The 16,580-nt window shown below is 42.9% G+C and overlaps 1 protein-coding gene across 1 annotated transcript; it reads left to right on the plus strand.

Moving 5' to 3' along the window:
• The first annotated feature begins 3,208 nt into the window (after positions 1–3,208).
• Positions 3,209–13,801, plus strand: tbca (tubulin cofactor a). The gene is made up of 4 exons (XM_035757186.1): positions 3,209–3,390; positions 9,938–10,064; positions 12,524–12,610; positions 13,476–13,801. Exons 1-4 carry the CDS (start codon positions 3,338–3,340, stop codon positions 13,554–13,556), a joined length of 348 nt encoding a protein of 115 aa, XP_035613079.1. The 5' UTR covers positions 3,209–3,337; the 3' UTR covers positions 13,557–13,801.
• Positions 13,802–16,580: the final 2,779 nt, after the last annotated feature.

Below are 16,580 nucleotides of genomic sequence, written 5' to 3' on the forward strand. Positions count from 1 at the left end.
ACAGCCCCGAAACTTGAAGGATCTGGAGAAGGTCTGTATGGAGGAGTGGGCCAAAATCCCTGCTGCAGTGTGTGCAAACCTGGTCAAGAACTACAGGAAACGTATAATCTCTGTAATTGCAAACAAATGTTTCTGTACCAAATATTAAGTTCTGCTTTTCTGATGTATCAAATACTTATGTCATGCAATAAAATACAAATGAATTACTTAAAAATCATACAATGTGATTTTCTGGATTTTTGTTTTAGATTCCGTCTCTCACAGTTGAAGTGTACCTATGATAAAAATTACAGACCTCTACATGCTTTGTAAGTAGGAAAACCTGCAAAATCGGCAGTGTATCAAATACTTGTTCTCCCCACTGTATGTGTATGCCATCACGCGCATGTTAATTTTGTCCATCCCCACCAGACGCAATATCTAACTATATTAATTTGGGGACAGGTCAAAACACGTGAAACATTCATGGACATTTAGCTAGCTAGCTTGCTGTTGCTAGCTAATTTGTCCTGGGATATAAACATTGGGTTGTTATTTTACCTGAAATGCACAAGGTCCATTTTTTTCCTGGATCTTTGCAGAATTTTGTCCATTCTGAGTCACACACAATCATGTGTTCTCTACTCCAACAATTAGTCCACTGATAAAAGGGAAAACCTAGTTAGTTTCTAGTAATCTCTTCTTCTTGTTCTTGTTCTTCTTCTTCTGTGGACTTTATAGGATGGTTGGCAACTAACTTTAAGGTGCATTACCACCAACAACTGGACTGGAGTGGAGTGTGGACCTCAGTTCAACTTTCACCCACATGGGTATATGCTCCTAAAAACCAATGAAGAGATGGGAGAGGCGGGACTTACAGCCTGTTAAGCATAAAAAATATAACCAAGTTCTATTTTAGCACCTAGCTATGCAGACGCTCATTGTCGCGCACAATCAGTTTGGGTGAAATGGTTAAATAACATGTATGTGTACATTTATTTTCTCAATGCTCGCACACGCAAAACGAGGGTGCTGTGGTCAGCATGTAAGAATGGGGCTAAATTCAGAACTTCATCTCCTGTGTACACCTTCCTCTGAGTACAGACAGTACCTTCATCTCCTGAATACAAACCAACTAACTTACTTATGAGTACATAGATGCCCTCTTGAGAACCTTGAGGATCTCGAAATGGAGTTAGTCAGCAGTGATGAAGTGGACCTACTTGCCACGACAGGTGTGACTTCCAACGTTTGCGCTGTGAATCCTACTGGAGATGATTTTGGACCTGTAGGAGTGACATTTTTGGAAATAGTGGATTCCTGCTTTTTGGCCGACCCATATGTTGTGTCAAGTTGAGTAAAGTACAAACTGGGAATGGTTACATCTGTGAAAGTTTAGAGAAGTGGAATTGTTTGCATTTTTTGTGCATCCTCTGTCCAGCGAAAATGGTCACCTGACGTCACGCGACTCGGGGCTCAACCTGTGTCATGCTTTGCTTTCAGGAGCAGGGCACCCTCAAAGGAGGGATCAGTGGGGTAGAGTTGAGTGTAGAGGTGGATCAAATTAAAAGGTATATTCCTGGTGTTATATTCCTGGTGTTTGGTGAAACTTAGACACGGTGGAAATGGCGAGACTGAGAATAACCTGTTTGCTGAGCTTTGACACAGAGTTTCTAGCTGATAAAGTCAGGTTAGATTATATTTTTAGAAATGGTGCCGACAGAGAGGGCTTCCTCGCTTCCCGTTCTTAGGAAACTTTGCAGTACTTTGTTTTTTGAATGTATTATTTCTTACATTGTAAGCCCAGAAAATGTTGTGTTATTACATACAGACATATTCTTAATTCCATTCCTTTACTTAGTGTGTATTGGGTATTTGTTGTGAAATAGTTAGATATGACTTGTTAGATATTGCTGCACTGTCCGAACTAGAAGCACAAGCATTTCGCTATACCTGCAATGACATCTGCTAAACACGTGTATGTGACCAATACAATTTGATTTGATTTATTTACTATTCTGTGAGGGCCTATTTCCTGAACCCGCTACAAGTGGTGTAATAGTTTAAAGTACTAAGTGTTTTTTTGGGGAGGTATTTGTACTTTACTTTATTATTTATAATTTTGGCAACTTGTACTTTTACTCCACTACATTCCTTAAGAAAACAATGTACTTTTTACTCCATACATTTTCAATGACACCCAAATATAGGCCCAAGCGTTACATTTCAAATGATTAGGAGGACAGGAAAATGACCCAATTCACGCACTTATCGTTATCAAGAGAACATCCCTGAACATCCCTACTGCCTCTGATCTGGCAGACTCACTAAACACAAATGTTTAATTTGTAAATGACTGTCTAAGTTTTGGGGTGTGCCCCTGGCTCGCCATAAATAAACGAAAACAAGAAAATTGTGCTGTCTGGTTTGCATAATATAAGGAATGTGAAATTATTTCTACTTTTACTTTTGATACTAAAGTATATTTTAGCAATTACATTTACTTTTGATACTTAAGTATATTTAAAACCAAATAGTTTTAGGCTTTTACTAAAGTAGTATTTTACTGGGTAACATTCACATTGTCTTGAGTCATTTTCAATGAAGATATCTTTACTTTTACTCAAGTAAAATGGTTCATGTTTCCTCCACTGCCTGCTATGGTGCTATAGGCGCCAAGGATTCGGACATGTTGCAGCAGTATGTAGAAAGGAGATCCCTCAATGCCAGAAATGTGCAGGAGGACATAGTCTGAGAGAGGGTACAGTTGGGATGAAGAAAGCACTTTCTTGCATTTATAGCCAAGGTGATCAACTGCACTGCGCTGATGGAGCAGAAAAGAACACAAGATAGATGTGGTAGTTGCAGCAGCATATAAATATATGGGTATGAAAGATTTTAGTGCAGAAGATCTACAGGAAGTTTTGAGAGAAGGGATTCCATCCTCCCAGGCCAACGTCCTAGTGTAGTATCGTTTAGGGCCAAAGTAGTGGGATGGGGTGGTGTTTTTTGGGGGGATAGTGTATAGGTGCAGGATAAGATCGATTTAATATTTTCTCGTTCCTCTTTTACCTTTTTTGTTTGTGACCACAATTTGCAACCATCATTCCGACCTGAGAAAGGAAGCCATACGCAACACAGTCTCGTCTGCCGGAAAGTCAAACAAAGAATATGAAGAAGAAGAAAACGTGCTCAATGACTGTGCTCTGCTCCTCTCCCGCAACATATAGTGCGCATGCTCACTCACAAAAATCTGCCCAGGATTTCGTGATATTCTTGTGCTGTGTTGGATAGCAGTAGTTTCACCGTTTTTCGATTGACTATTCACTTATTGTTTATTTTGAGAATATCAGTTAACATGGCAGATCCAAGAATACGACAGATCAAAATCAAGACTGGCGTAGTAAAGCGGTAAGTGCCGTTTTTTACCTAATACAATATTTAAAAGATAGCAGGCCAGCTAGTCAGCTTGCTAACTGTCTAACATGCTACACCCATGCTATACCCACAAGGCCGCGGATATCTACTTCGGCTCGAGACAGAAGTCAGACTATGCTTCGAGAGTACTTCGCCGGCATATATTTAACTATACAACGGTGCTTTAGGGAGGTGCGTGAATTATCAGTCAAAATAAGGCAGTAACGACACAATAACCTGTAATTCATAACATATTTTAACAATCTAAATTGTATGTTGTTGAGTGACATTTTCGTATTTCATACAACGTGTTTATAACAAGTGCGCTTGTGCTATTGTTAGCAACTCGTCCCTGTTGTGTTGCCTGTAACTGTTAACAGCTAGCATACAAGCTAACATACAACGTGCTTTGCATTCACTAGCCTCTGCTTATTGCGCACCTGCTATCAGCCCTTACTATAATACTAGCTTGCTAGCTGGCAGGATGGATAGTACTGCTACCATTGTTTTCTCTTGTTACTCATCAGAGCCTTATAGATCAGGCTTTGTTGCTACGTTTTCATGTGAATGTTGGCTACAGGCCTATTAATGATCAGTGACGGTAGTTGTAAACAGGCCCAAATGCAGGCATTTGATGCACTGAAGCTAATTTTCTGCATTCTCATCTGAGCCAGCCTCTTTTGTTGAAAAGGCAATCATGGTTTTAGCTTAGAGTTGCACAAATCAAGTTGTTGGGGTCACATGCACATTAAGCAGATGTTTTTGTGGTTGTAGCGAAATGCTTGTGTTCCTACCTCCAACAATGCAGTATTATCTATAACAATTCACAAAAATACACACAAGTCTAAAAGTAAAAGAATGGAGTTAAGAAATATATCAATATTACGATGAGCAATGTCGGAATGGCATTGACTAAAATACAGTATATCCTTATGAAATGAGTAAAACAGTATGTAAACATGATTAAAGTGACCAGTGATTCCATGTTTATGTACATTGAGTAACCGGGTGGTAGCCGGCTAGTGATGGCTATTTAACAGTCTGATGGCCTTGAAATAGAAGCTGTTTTTTAGTCTCTCTGTCCCAGCTTTGATGCACCTGTACTGACCTTGCCTTCTGGATGATAGCGGGGTGAACAGGCCGTGGCTCGGGAGGTTGATGTCCTTGATGATCTTTTTGGACTTCCTGTGACATTGGGTGCTTTAGGTATCCTGGAGGGCAGGCAGTGTGCCCCCAGTGATGCGTTGGGCAGACTGCACCACCCTCTGGAGAGCCCTGCGGTTGCGGGCGGTGGAGTTGCCCAACCAGGTGGTGATACAGCCCGACAGGATTCTCTCAATTGTACACCTGTGAAAGTTTGTGAGGGTCTTAGGGGCCAAGCCAAATTTCTTCAGCCTCCTGAGGTTGAAGAGGCACTGTTGCACCTTCACAACACTGTCTGTGTTGTTGGACCATTTCAGATTGTCAGTGATGTGTACTCTGAGGAACTTGAAGCTTTTCACCTTCACCTTCGCTGCGTGTCGTTGATGTGGATATGGGCGTGCTCCCTTTGCTGTCTCCTGAAGTCCACAATCAATTCCTTTGTTTTGTTGACGTTGAGGGAGAGGTTATTTTCCTGGCACCACTCCGCCAGGGCCCTCACCCCCTCCCTGTAGGCTGTCTTGTCATTGTTGGTTAATCAGGCCTACTACTGTTGTCGTCTGCAAACTTGATGATTGAGTTGGAGGTGTGCGTGGCCATGCAGTCATGGGTGAACAGGGTGTACCCTTGTTGTTTCCTGCCTTCACCACATGGGGGTGCCCTGTCAGGAAGTCCAGGACTCAGCTGTATAGGGCAGGGTTCATATCCAGGGTCCCAAGCTTAATGATGAGCTTGAAGGGTACTATGGTGTTGAAGGCTGAGCTACAGTCAATGAAAGCCATTCTTACATAGGTATTCCTCTTTTCCAGATGGGTTAGGGCAGTGAGCAGTGCGATTGCATCGTCTGTGGATCTATTGAGGTGGTATGCAAATTGGAGTGGGTCTAGGGTGTACGGTGGAGGTGATATGATCCATAACTAGCCTCTCAAAACACTTCATGATGACAGAAGCGAGTGCTACGGGGCGATAGTCATTTAGTTCAGTTACCTTAGCTTTCTTGGGTACAGGAACAATGGTGGACATATTGAAGCAAGTAGGGACAGCAGGCTGGGATAGGGAGAGATTGAATATTGAATAAAAAGCGAGAAAAGGTGTTTAGCTTGTCCGGGAACAAGGCTGGTTTTTCCTTTTTGTAATCCATGATTGTCTGTAGACCCTGCCACATATGTCTCGTGTCTGAGCCGTTGTATTGCGACTCCACTTTCTCTGCACTGATGTTTTGCCTATTGATTGCCTTACAGAGGGAATAACTACACTGTTTGTAATCAACCATATTCCCAGTCACCTTGTGGTTAAATGCGGTGGTTTGCACTTTCAGTTTTGCGTGAATGCTACCATCTATCCATGGTTTTTGGTAGGCTTTAATAGTCACAGTGGGAACAACATCCCCTATACCACATACGTCTCTCGTCTGAGCCGTTGAATTGCGACTCCACTTTCTCTGTACTGATGTTTTGCCTATTTCTGACTCCCGAGTGGCACAGGGGTCTAAGACACTGCAGTACCTGGTTCGAATCCAGGCTGCAACCGGCTATGAATGGGAATCCCATAGGGCGGCACACAATTGGTCCAGCGTCGTCCGGGTTTGGCCGAGGTAGGCCGTAATTGTAAATAAGAATTTGTCATTGACGGACTTGCGTAGTTAAATAAAGGTGAAATAAAAATATATATATACACTTCCTGATGAACTCGGTCACCGTGTCCGTGTATACGTCAATGTTATTCTCAGAGGCAACCTGGAACATATCCCAGTCCATGTGATCAAAAACAATCTTGAAGCATGGATTCCAATTGGTCAGACCAGCTTTGAATAGACCTTACCACGGGTACTTCCTGTTTGAGTTTCTGCCTATAGGAAGGGAGGAGCAGGATGGAGTCGTGATCTGATATGTCTAAGGGAGGGCTGGGGGGCGCGTAGCCATTCCGGAAGAGGGAGTAACAATGGTCGAGAGTTTTTAATGCACAAGCACTATAGAACTTTGGTAGCGTTTTCCTCAAATTTGCTTTGTTAATATCCCCAGCTACAATAAATGCGGCCTCAGGATATGTGGTTTCCAGTTTCCACAAAGTCCAGTGTAGTTCCTTGAGGGCCGTTGTGGTATTGGCTCGAGGGGGGATTATACACCGCTGTGACTATAACCAAAGATAATTATCTTGGGAGGTAATACGGTCGGCATTTGATTGTGAGGTATTCTAGGTCGGGTGAACAAAAGGATTTGAGTTGCTGTGCGTTATCACAACCACACTATAAGTAGTTGATCATAAAAGATAGACCACCGCCTTTCTTCTTCCCGGAGAGTTCTTTATTCCTGTCTGCGCAGTGTACTGAGAACCCAGATGGCTGTATGGACGAGGACAGTATTTCTGGAGTGAGCCACGATTCCTTGAAACAGAGTGTTAGGTTCTGGGTGCAATTATTATTATATCCTGGGTGCAAATGACTGATGTTTTTCCTTACAGGGCATTCAGTCCCCACAGTCCAACATCTGACCATAATCTGTTGTTTTTTCAGTTGAACAAACAAAAGCAGTCAGGATAAGATCTAATTCTCTAATCACTGTTATTATTCTTTTAATTCCAGCATATTTTTCTTTCTGTTGCAGTCATTTGATATTTTCATTCAGGCTAATCTCCTGAAAGCTACTCAGTAGCTTCTATTAATTGAAAAGATTCTGTCATAACGCACTGGGTGTCATAATAGGTCTATTTGCTAATCCATAAATAGTAAAGTAGGTCTAAGTATGAAGAGGATTTATCTCGGTCTTGCTCTCCCCCTTGGTTCCCTCTGTCCCTGGCCCTTTGTGTAAATGTGCTATCGATCTAATTTTGATAAGGGTCACATTACTAACGGGGCTCCCTGATGAGTGTGGGTAATGGCAGTGCCGGCTTAGAACTCTCCCTCAGAAGGTGATGTCACAGAGAGGGTGTCTGATGCAGTGGAGAAACTGTAAGCCCGCTGGTGTAATGAGAGGTGGTGCAGGTTCAAACACATCTCCATTCTAGAATGGTTTTATAATGTAAAGGAAGCATCTCAATTATCATTCCTTTCCCATTCAGAATAGGTTAATTTAATCATTAGCTGTCCTAGAAATGTAATATTTTACTGAGATATAAAGTAAGGAGAGATCCATTACCCATTCAGTGGCCTCCAGCATGACCTTGATAAGGGAACCTGCAGCCTCTGTTCAAAGTCAGATGGAACAGACTGCCTTTTGCTCTCTCTGTACTCTACCCTACTATGTCTTCCTGGCTCTCTCTCCCACACGCTCTCTCTCCTGCTCTCTCTGTACTCTACCCTACTATGTCTTCCTGTCTCTCTCTCCCACACGCTCTCTCTCCTGCTCTCTCTGTACTCTACCCTACTATGTCTTCCTGTCTCTCTCTCCCACACGCTCTCTCTCCTGCTCTCTCTGTACTCTACCCTACTATGTCTTCCTGTCTCTCTCTCCCACACGCTCTCTCTCCTGCTCTCTCTGTACTCTACCCTACTATGTCTTCCTGTCTCTCTCCCACACGCTCTCTCTCCTGCTCTCTCTGTACTCTACCCTACTATGTCTTCCTGTCTCTCTCTCCCACACGCTCTCTCTCCTGCTCTCTCTGTACTCTACCCTACTATGTCTTCCTGTCTCTCTCTCCCACACGCTCTCTCTCCTGCTCTCTCTGTACTCTACCCTACTATGTCTTCCTGTCTCTCTCCCCCACACGCTCTCTCTCCTGCTCTCTCTGTACTCTACCCTACTATGTCTTCCTGTCTCTCTCTCCCACACGCTCTCTCTCCTGCTCTCTCTGTACTCTACCCTACTATGTCTTCCTGTCTCTCTCTCCCACACGCTCTCTCCTGCTCTCTCTGTACTCTACCCTACTATGTCTTCCTGTCTCTCTCTCCCACACGCTCTCTCCCGCCCACTCTCTCTCCCGCTCTCTTTCTCTCTCATTCCCCATGTTATTAAAACCCTAGTAGCAGCTCTCTGTCTGCTCTCTCCCAGTAAGGCCTGTTCCAGTGGCTTTGTGGCATTGTACATTCCAGTCAGTACCTCTTCTCTGCCCTAGCGAGGCGGATGCCCTTAATAAAATGACAACAGTAATTTGGCTTTGTCATTCGGGCATTGGGCTAGGCCGGGGCTCAAAAATACAGTGCTGTTGGAGGAGGCAGCGGCAGCGGCCGAATGCGTGTCGGATCTCTAATTCCCTTTTCTTCCTTATTTTCCAGAGAGATGCCTTTTCCATTAAGTCCAGGGTGGCAGGTCTATTTAAAACCAGCCACGACCCCACCCCTCATTCACACACACAGCGCTCCTAGAACCAGCCTGAGAGAAATAAAACATTAACATCAGGCCTAGATGAGAGAAGGTGGGGGTGGACATTTTTATTAGACTGTCCTTCAGTTTTATTCAAATTATTTCAATCCCCCTTTCCTCTCCTTCCCCTCTCCCTCATTGCTGCCTTCTATTCCTCTAAATAACCTCAGAGGTGACATCCTTCATTCGGTGCAAAGCCTGAGAGAGAGGAAAAGAGAGGTGCAGGGCTCCTCTGCTGTTCGTTGTTGCATATGCTGCCCGTTTAAATAGCATCTTGATGGAAACGTATTAAAATGAGCGATAATTGACGTAAAATATGACAGAGTGCCGTTGGCTTCCTCAGCTAAGCAAGGCACCACGGCAACACTGAGGAGAGGTTGTTTCTGGCTAATGGACCTGATTAATGAAGGATCGCACACGAACCAACGCACGCAGCTGATTTTATGAAAAATGAATTCCACGTTGTCATCCCGACAAGCAGAGCTGCAGCCGGAAAAATACTATTAGTCGGGAATCATTATCAATAGCAATATTTTCAAACTCCATTATGCCAATGAAGGTCTGAATTGATTTAATAGATTTAGTTCCATTTGGTCCCTAATTGATAAATAATCAACATTTATCAATGTACTCAAGCCCATTTTCACTAACAATCAAGGAAGAGTGGTCCATTTATCACCTGACTTGGTCCAAATTTGAAACTAAATTGATGATCAATTAATCGTAGGAAGGGCCTGTAGAGTGTGTGTCCTGCTAGAGGTGGCAGTTAAGCGGAGACCGTCAGATAAGCGTGGGGATCAGGCAAAGAAGGAAGGCATGGGGCTGTACCGTAGTAGACCCACAGTTCTATTATACCCACACTGGACACATCTGGAAACAATGGGACATATTGGTTAAGTTACTGTTACTTCACCTGGTGGTCAGTTGAATGAGAACTCCTCCTCCTTGACATCTTGAGGGCTTCAATGATACAGCTTTTGGTGTTGGTGTTTTTCTCTGTGTTTTTAACTAATCTACTAGGCATGAACTTTGATTGTTTTTTATTATGTGTTGTGTTTAACTAAACGGTGCTGTGTCTTGTCATCTGTTTATTTACTCCCCAGGCTGGTGAAGGAGAAGGTCATGTATGTCAAGGAGACCAGGCAGCAGGAGGAGAAGATTGAACGACTGAAAGCAGAGGCCTGCGACGAAGAGGCCGACTCCGAGGCCAGGTATGTCATCAAGAAACAGGTGGGTGAAAACACAGGAGAATAAAGGATGTTTACATTCAGTTGTAAACATACTTTACATACATAGGCCAACCCATATTTTACATTAAGTTGCTTTTATAGCTGTATAGTAAAGATGTTATAACTATAGTAATGTTGCATTATTAAGTTGTGACATAGTAGTTTAGTATTGTTTTGTGGTTGCATATTGAATGGATTTTAAAGATATTTTTATTATACAAGATGTTCAAATGCTGTGCAATGTTACTTTGTTATTACACAGGTATAAGAGCAACTTAATGGAAAGTGTTAGGAAGTGGTTTAAAAGGGATGCATTATAGCTTAAATCACATTGAATGTTCTTCTTAGTCAACATTTTATTTGTCACCTTCATTGCTAAATGTGGAAGCTTTCTAATGTGCTTTATTTAACAAACCTATTGTCAAATAGAATTCTAGTACAGTAGCGAACAGACATTGCCAGTAGCCCTACATTCACTTTAATGAGGTCAGCTTAGTATCATTATGAATAATTAGTCTTGGAGGTGGGGGGGATCGTTAGCGATTTAGTCATTTGCTGATTTAATGACATTATGTAACTTTGGAGGAGTTTGATAATTACTGACACATGCTGGTAATTTAATGCCGCTAGGAGATCGCTGGTGCATATCCTCCTCGCTCTCTTTCGCTCTTAGTCCTTCTCTCCCTCCATCATTTTCCCTGCTCAGATTAGAATGAGAGGGTGATGGACAATAAAGACCCACGGTGGCTTGTGTCCTCTGTGTGCCCTACCTCGCAACCTTTGTTTTAATCTCAGCTATTCCAGGGATTACACCTTGTGGAGAGGATCATCTGTCATGCTTTCATGCACAATAGGCGGATGGATGGAGATCTGGATGGATGGATGGATGGAGATCTGGATGGATGGATGGATGGAGATCTGGATGGATGGATTGAGATCTGGATGGATGGATGGATGGATGGATGGATGGATGGATGGAGATCTGGATGGATTGGATGAGATGAGATCTGGATGGATTGGATGAGATGAGATCAGGATGGATGGATGGAGATCTGGATGGATGGATGGAGATCTGGATGGATGGATGAGATCTGGATGGATGAGATCTGGATGGATGAGATCTGGATGGATGAGATCTGGATGGATGAGATGAGATCAGGATGGATGGATGGAGATCTGGATGGATGAGATCTGGATGAATGGATGGAGATCTGGATGGATGGCTGGAGATCGGGATGGATGGAGATCGGGATGGATGGATGGCTGGAAGGCAGGGTGGGTGGATGGAGATCAGGATGGATGGGTTGAGATCAGGATGGATGGCTGGAGGGCAGGGTGGATGGATGGATGGAGGGCAGGGTGGATGGATGGAGGGCAGGGTGGATGGAGGGCTGGAGGGCAGGGTGGATGGATGGATGGAGGCCAGGGTGGATGGATGGATGGAGGCCAGGGTGGCTGGATGGATGGAGCCCAGGGTGGATGGATGGATGGAGGGCAGGGTGGGTGGATGGATGGATGGATGAAAGGCAGGGTGGATGGAGGGCAGGGTGGGTGGGTGGATGGATGGATGAAGGGCAGGGTGGATTAGTTATGTGTCTTTCTGCACATTCCACTGCACTGGTACTGAGAGGGCAACATGACCACTACCACCTCACCATGTCTGTGTGTGCATCACTGCCTGTGTCTCTCCACCTCACCTCCGGAATTTCTTAGCGGTGTGTCTGACTAACAGTGTTAGCTGAGTCCTCTGTGCTCTTTAGGGTGTCAGTCAGGGGAATTTGCCTTTCCAGAGTATCTCAGACCCAGACATTCCAGGCTCTAACTTAGCTTCCCCATAGGCATAGTAATACCTCTCCATGCATGATCACCGTGATGCTACCTGCCCTAGGCGTAGTAATACCTCTCCATGCCTGATCTTCATGCCACTACCTCTCTGCTCTGCTCTTCTCCACTCACCCAGGTGTGCTGGAGGCAGAGCGAGGTGAGCACCCCTGCTGCTGCCCAACTCCATGCCCGATCAATAACTATATAACATGTTTCACGCAGGCAGAGAGCTTGTTGTGGGATGTTAACCTTAGCACAGCATATGTGGGATACTAAACCAAGACAAAACCTATTTCAAGGAACTGCACAGTGGAGCTATTGAAGCTGGAACACTTTGTTTTTCAACCTTTAATACATTACAATCTAATGCAGTGTTTTTCAACCTTTAATACATTACAATCTAATGCAGTGTTTTTCAACCTTTAATACATTACAATCTAATGCAGTGTTTTTCAACCTTTAATACATTACAATCTAATGCAGTGTTTTTCAACTATTTTGAAAAACTTGTTTTGCTTGGAGGACCCCTTGAAGAAAATATAACACAAGTGATATGTTTATAAATGGTGTAGATGAAGACGGTAATGAAGATGGTGGTGTTGATGACTAATCTGTGTTTTTCTCTGTGTGTTTCAGTTGGAGGTGCTACAGGAGTCCAAGATGATGGTTCCAGACTGTCACAGGCGTTTGACCATAGCACACGCAGACCTGTCCCAGATACTAGTAAGAACAGCTCTGTTAGGAAGGAAAAACGTTGAGAGGAACCAGACCCATCCTCTTTTGTCTTTCTTGCTGCAGGTTTATCCATAATAGTGTTTTTGTCTTCCATGTCGGTGTGTGTGACTGTCTAAAGTGACACACGGATCATGCAGGGGTGTGGATGGGTGTGTGTGACTGTCTATAGTGACACATTGATCATGCAGGTGTGTGACTGTCTAGTGACCGATATAAGAAGCCAGAGAGAGGAACACACACCCCACCTCCACACACATGCATGTCTCAGGGTCCTCACAATTAGCAGAGAGCAGGAGTCAGACAGCCGTGGCCTCACTGAGAGACACGTGCGGAAGGGAGAGGAGGAGAGAGGAAATCACAGATGACTCCTCTGGAGGGGGGTGACGGTGTCCCTCTCCACCTCCTACCAAAGCCCACTCTCACTACTTCACACACACACACACACACACACACACACACACATTACAGTTCATTAGCAGTGCTGTCACTGCGATGGCCACCATAGGAACCCAGCAGCACTCGATTAGCACAGATGTGACCCTCACATACTTTTTTTTTTTTTTTTTTTTTTTTTTACAGACTAGAACCGTTCCACTGTGAAATCAATATGTGGATTGTAAATGTTAATTTTTATTAAAAATTAACTATGCTAGGGTTAGGAAAAGGGCTTTAGTGTGATCATTTGGTGAATAGCCATGTGAATTGACTGTGGACTTTTTAATGGCTAGGTTAACTATGGGTTGATTGTAGAAGGTAAGTTTGATTTCGTGTAATGCTATTTGATGGGTTGGTAATTTTAAAAGTGTGTGTGATAGTGTTAGTATTGATATCCTGTATGTGCTTGTGTTTGCAGGAAACAGAAGAGGACTTGGCTGAAGCAGAGGAGTACAAAGAGGCCAGGACCGTATTGGATTCAGTGAAGCTTGAAGGATGATGTTCTCACTCTGTAATGCACTACTTAAATGTCTATTTCATTCATCTGGGCTTGTTTGGAAACACAGACAAACAAAATCGTTCAGCATCTTTTTTTCTTTCTCTCGCTCTTTTTTATTTTTTATTTCTACATTTGAAAACATTTATTTTCTTAACATGGGGGTTTGCTTGGTTTGTTTCTTCAACTATACAGCTGCAAATTAAGCCTGGTTGTATTGTTTAACTCATTAAAGCTATACAATAGTACTGTAGTGTCTTGCATCAATTGATTTAGAAATTGTTCCTCAATGTCTTGAATGGAGATATATTCTTCTTGATGATGACTGATTCAACATTTAGCCGAGTTTAATGTTTATTTGTTCTTAAGAATCAGGATAACAGTCAAAATAAGTGATGGACCAAAGAACATCCGAATGAGAGACAGGAGCTAGCTACACCATATCAAATTACATCCAACTATATATCATCATATAGCATCGTCCTAGTGTCTGTGTCATGGGATTGGATAGAGAGAAATTGGCATGATGTCTGTTCCTAGGGGTAAGAATCAGGACACCGACCTCCGCTGGTCAATGAAGTCCATGCAGCCTAGTGATATCATCAGCACTGTCATTGCGAACCAGACAGTCTGCAGTGGATCTGACAGGCTGTCCGTGAATTGACCAGTAGGCCTAGTTGGGCATCAAGTCGCACTGTAGCTTGTTCACAAATTCACACGGCTTATTTTGGTCTGGAAATGTAGACTTTTAAAAACTATAATTCAAGATTTTATTTGGGTTAACATAATTTTTATGTTCCACTGTGGAATTGGCTAAATAGTTTCTGTTTACCTGATCAAAATATGCCAACCAAATAAAGGAAACCCATTAATTTCGTACATGGCCTATTTAAGTTTAATTTAACTCCATTAGTTAAATGAGATTTTTTAATGTAAGTCTTTATAAAACCCTAAACTGCTTGAAGATATTTGGTGTAGGCCAATATATGTATTAAAGCCGACAACTTGTATTAGGTTGCTAAGCCTGTGTTAAAATCACTGCATATTAATAATATAATTTGATTCTAAATGTTAAATCTCATGGCCTATTTTTTTCTCTAAATTCACCCTCTTTCGAGGATAAGGCACCCAAGACGCCTAAATGCCAGTCTAATAATACAAGACAAAAAACCTGACTGGGCAGACAAATTAAGGTTACATTTGTCTTATTTTACAGATTTCGATAATTATCGGGATCACCCCGAAGTCTTATTAACGCCCTAATGAGGCGCGCGTCTCTCCGTGACATCCAGCCGCTCCATCTCGTTAAGGAAATCGCTCTTCAATGCTGATTATTTTATTTGGAACCATAATTATATTTATTTCGGATAAATCACGGTCTAATCGAGTCCGCGCAGAGGGCAGCGGCGCTAATCGAAGCATGAGATGCGGTGGTGGTCCGCGGGCGCTACCTGGATTTGTGACCAAACATCGAGGCAAAGCGACGCACCTGGTGGATGTAGCCCTGGCAAGCACAGCGCCTCTCTCTTTTCTCGCTCCTCTTTCCTCTCCAGAACTCAAAGACAATTTATTACTTCTAATCCCCCGACTGTCACCAAATCACCTGCACGAAACAAGAATCTAATTTGTTAAACTGGCATTTCTACAAATGGAAGATCGATTTAGAATTCTCTAATTGAGGGAATACAGACGCCCGATGAATTAGATTCACCCTGGATGAAGAGGAGAAGAATAAAAAGAAGGGAAAATAGTCAACAAAAACCATCCTCGGTGTTAGCTCTCTGCACCGTGCGTGGCCCGAGACAAGAATGCACGCGGGAGAGTGGTGACGGGCATTGGCGGTGGTGACGGGCAAAAGGTAACACGCTGTGTCTCTTGCATGAAACTCCCGGTGCGCCAGCGAATGCCCAAGGCCCCCCGGTGGAAAGAGAGCGGTGCACTGGAAATCTCCAGTTCCAATAGGCCCACTGCGTAAAGAATTACATTTGTTTTTCTTGTGGTTTTATTAAAAGTCACTCCTCATCTCCAGAGCGCGTGAAAATGTCTACTTTCCACTCAGATGCGCTGCATTAACTTGCAGGGGGCGAATTGGTTTGTTTGTCTATTTGTATTTCTATGCTGGATAAGATTGATGTGGGCTTGTTATGGGAATCTCAGCCAGGGAGAGAAGCCACTGCTTTGCTCCTTGTTGTTTACCCTAATTATAGCTTATTCAATGAGGACCTTTATCTGACACACACACACACACACACACACACACACACACACACACACACACACACACACACACACACACACACACACACACACACACACAGACACACACAAAACACACACAAAATTTCGTTAGAGAAATACATAGTAAAGGTGTTTACATAGCCTAACACCGAGAATCCTTCAAATTAAAAAGTAAATAAAGTAATAATAACATCAATAAATACAATCAAAATAATCATGTTTCACTATGGCAGCAAATTCAATTGCCTTATAGGCAGTTGGCAAAAAAATGTATCGGCCTATTGGCTTTCGAGTCCCTTATTTCAATATTTTGCAGCAGAGGTTGCTGTTTATTTGCTATATTTGTTCGTGATGAACTCGTGATTTTATTCTATAAAATGTACTCAAAGGCTGATAATAAACAATAGCGTAGGCCTATTTGAGATATATTTGATGATTTCTGATGCTTTTGACTGATTGTAATTAGGCCTATCATTATTATAGTTATTGTTATAGAAAGGGGATATGCCTATGGTTACACAGTGTAGGCCTACTTGCAACATTCCACCGGAGTAAACATATACTGAAAATACCTTTTGTCGCACCAGGAAACGGTTACATTTCTTCCCACAAATTACTTTCATTAAAAATTTTAAAAATCACCATGTTTCGCCAATAAATCTTACAATCCCTGTGCTTAGTTTTAGGGCAGGTATTGTTGTACAGAGATTCAATATATAGGTATTGTACGAAGTAAACTAGGTGAATAAATTGCATTAGAGGGAGCAAATGTGTTTTCAGCCTAGTCGT

This window comes from Oncorhynchus keta, chromosome 9, assembly GCF_023373465.1.
Source record: "Oncorhynchus keta strain PuntledgeMale-10-30-2019 chromosome 9, Oket_V2, whole genome shotgun sequence".
NCBI classification, from domain to species: Eukaryota; Metazoa; Chordata; class Actinopteri; order Salmoniformes; family Salmonidae; genus Oncorhynchus; species Oncorhynchus keta.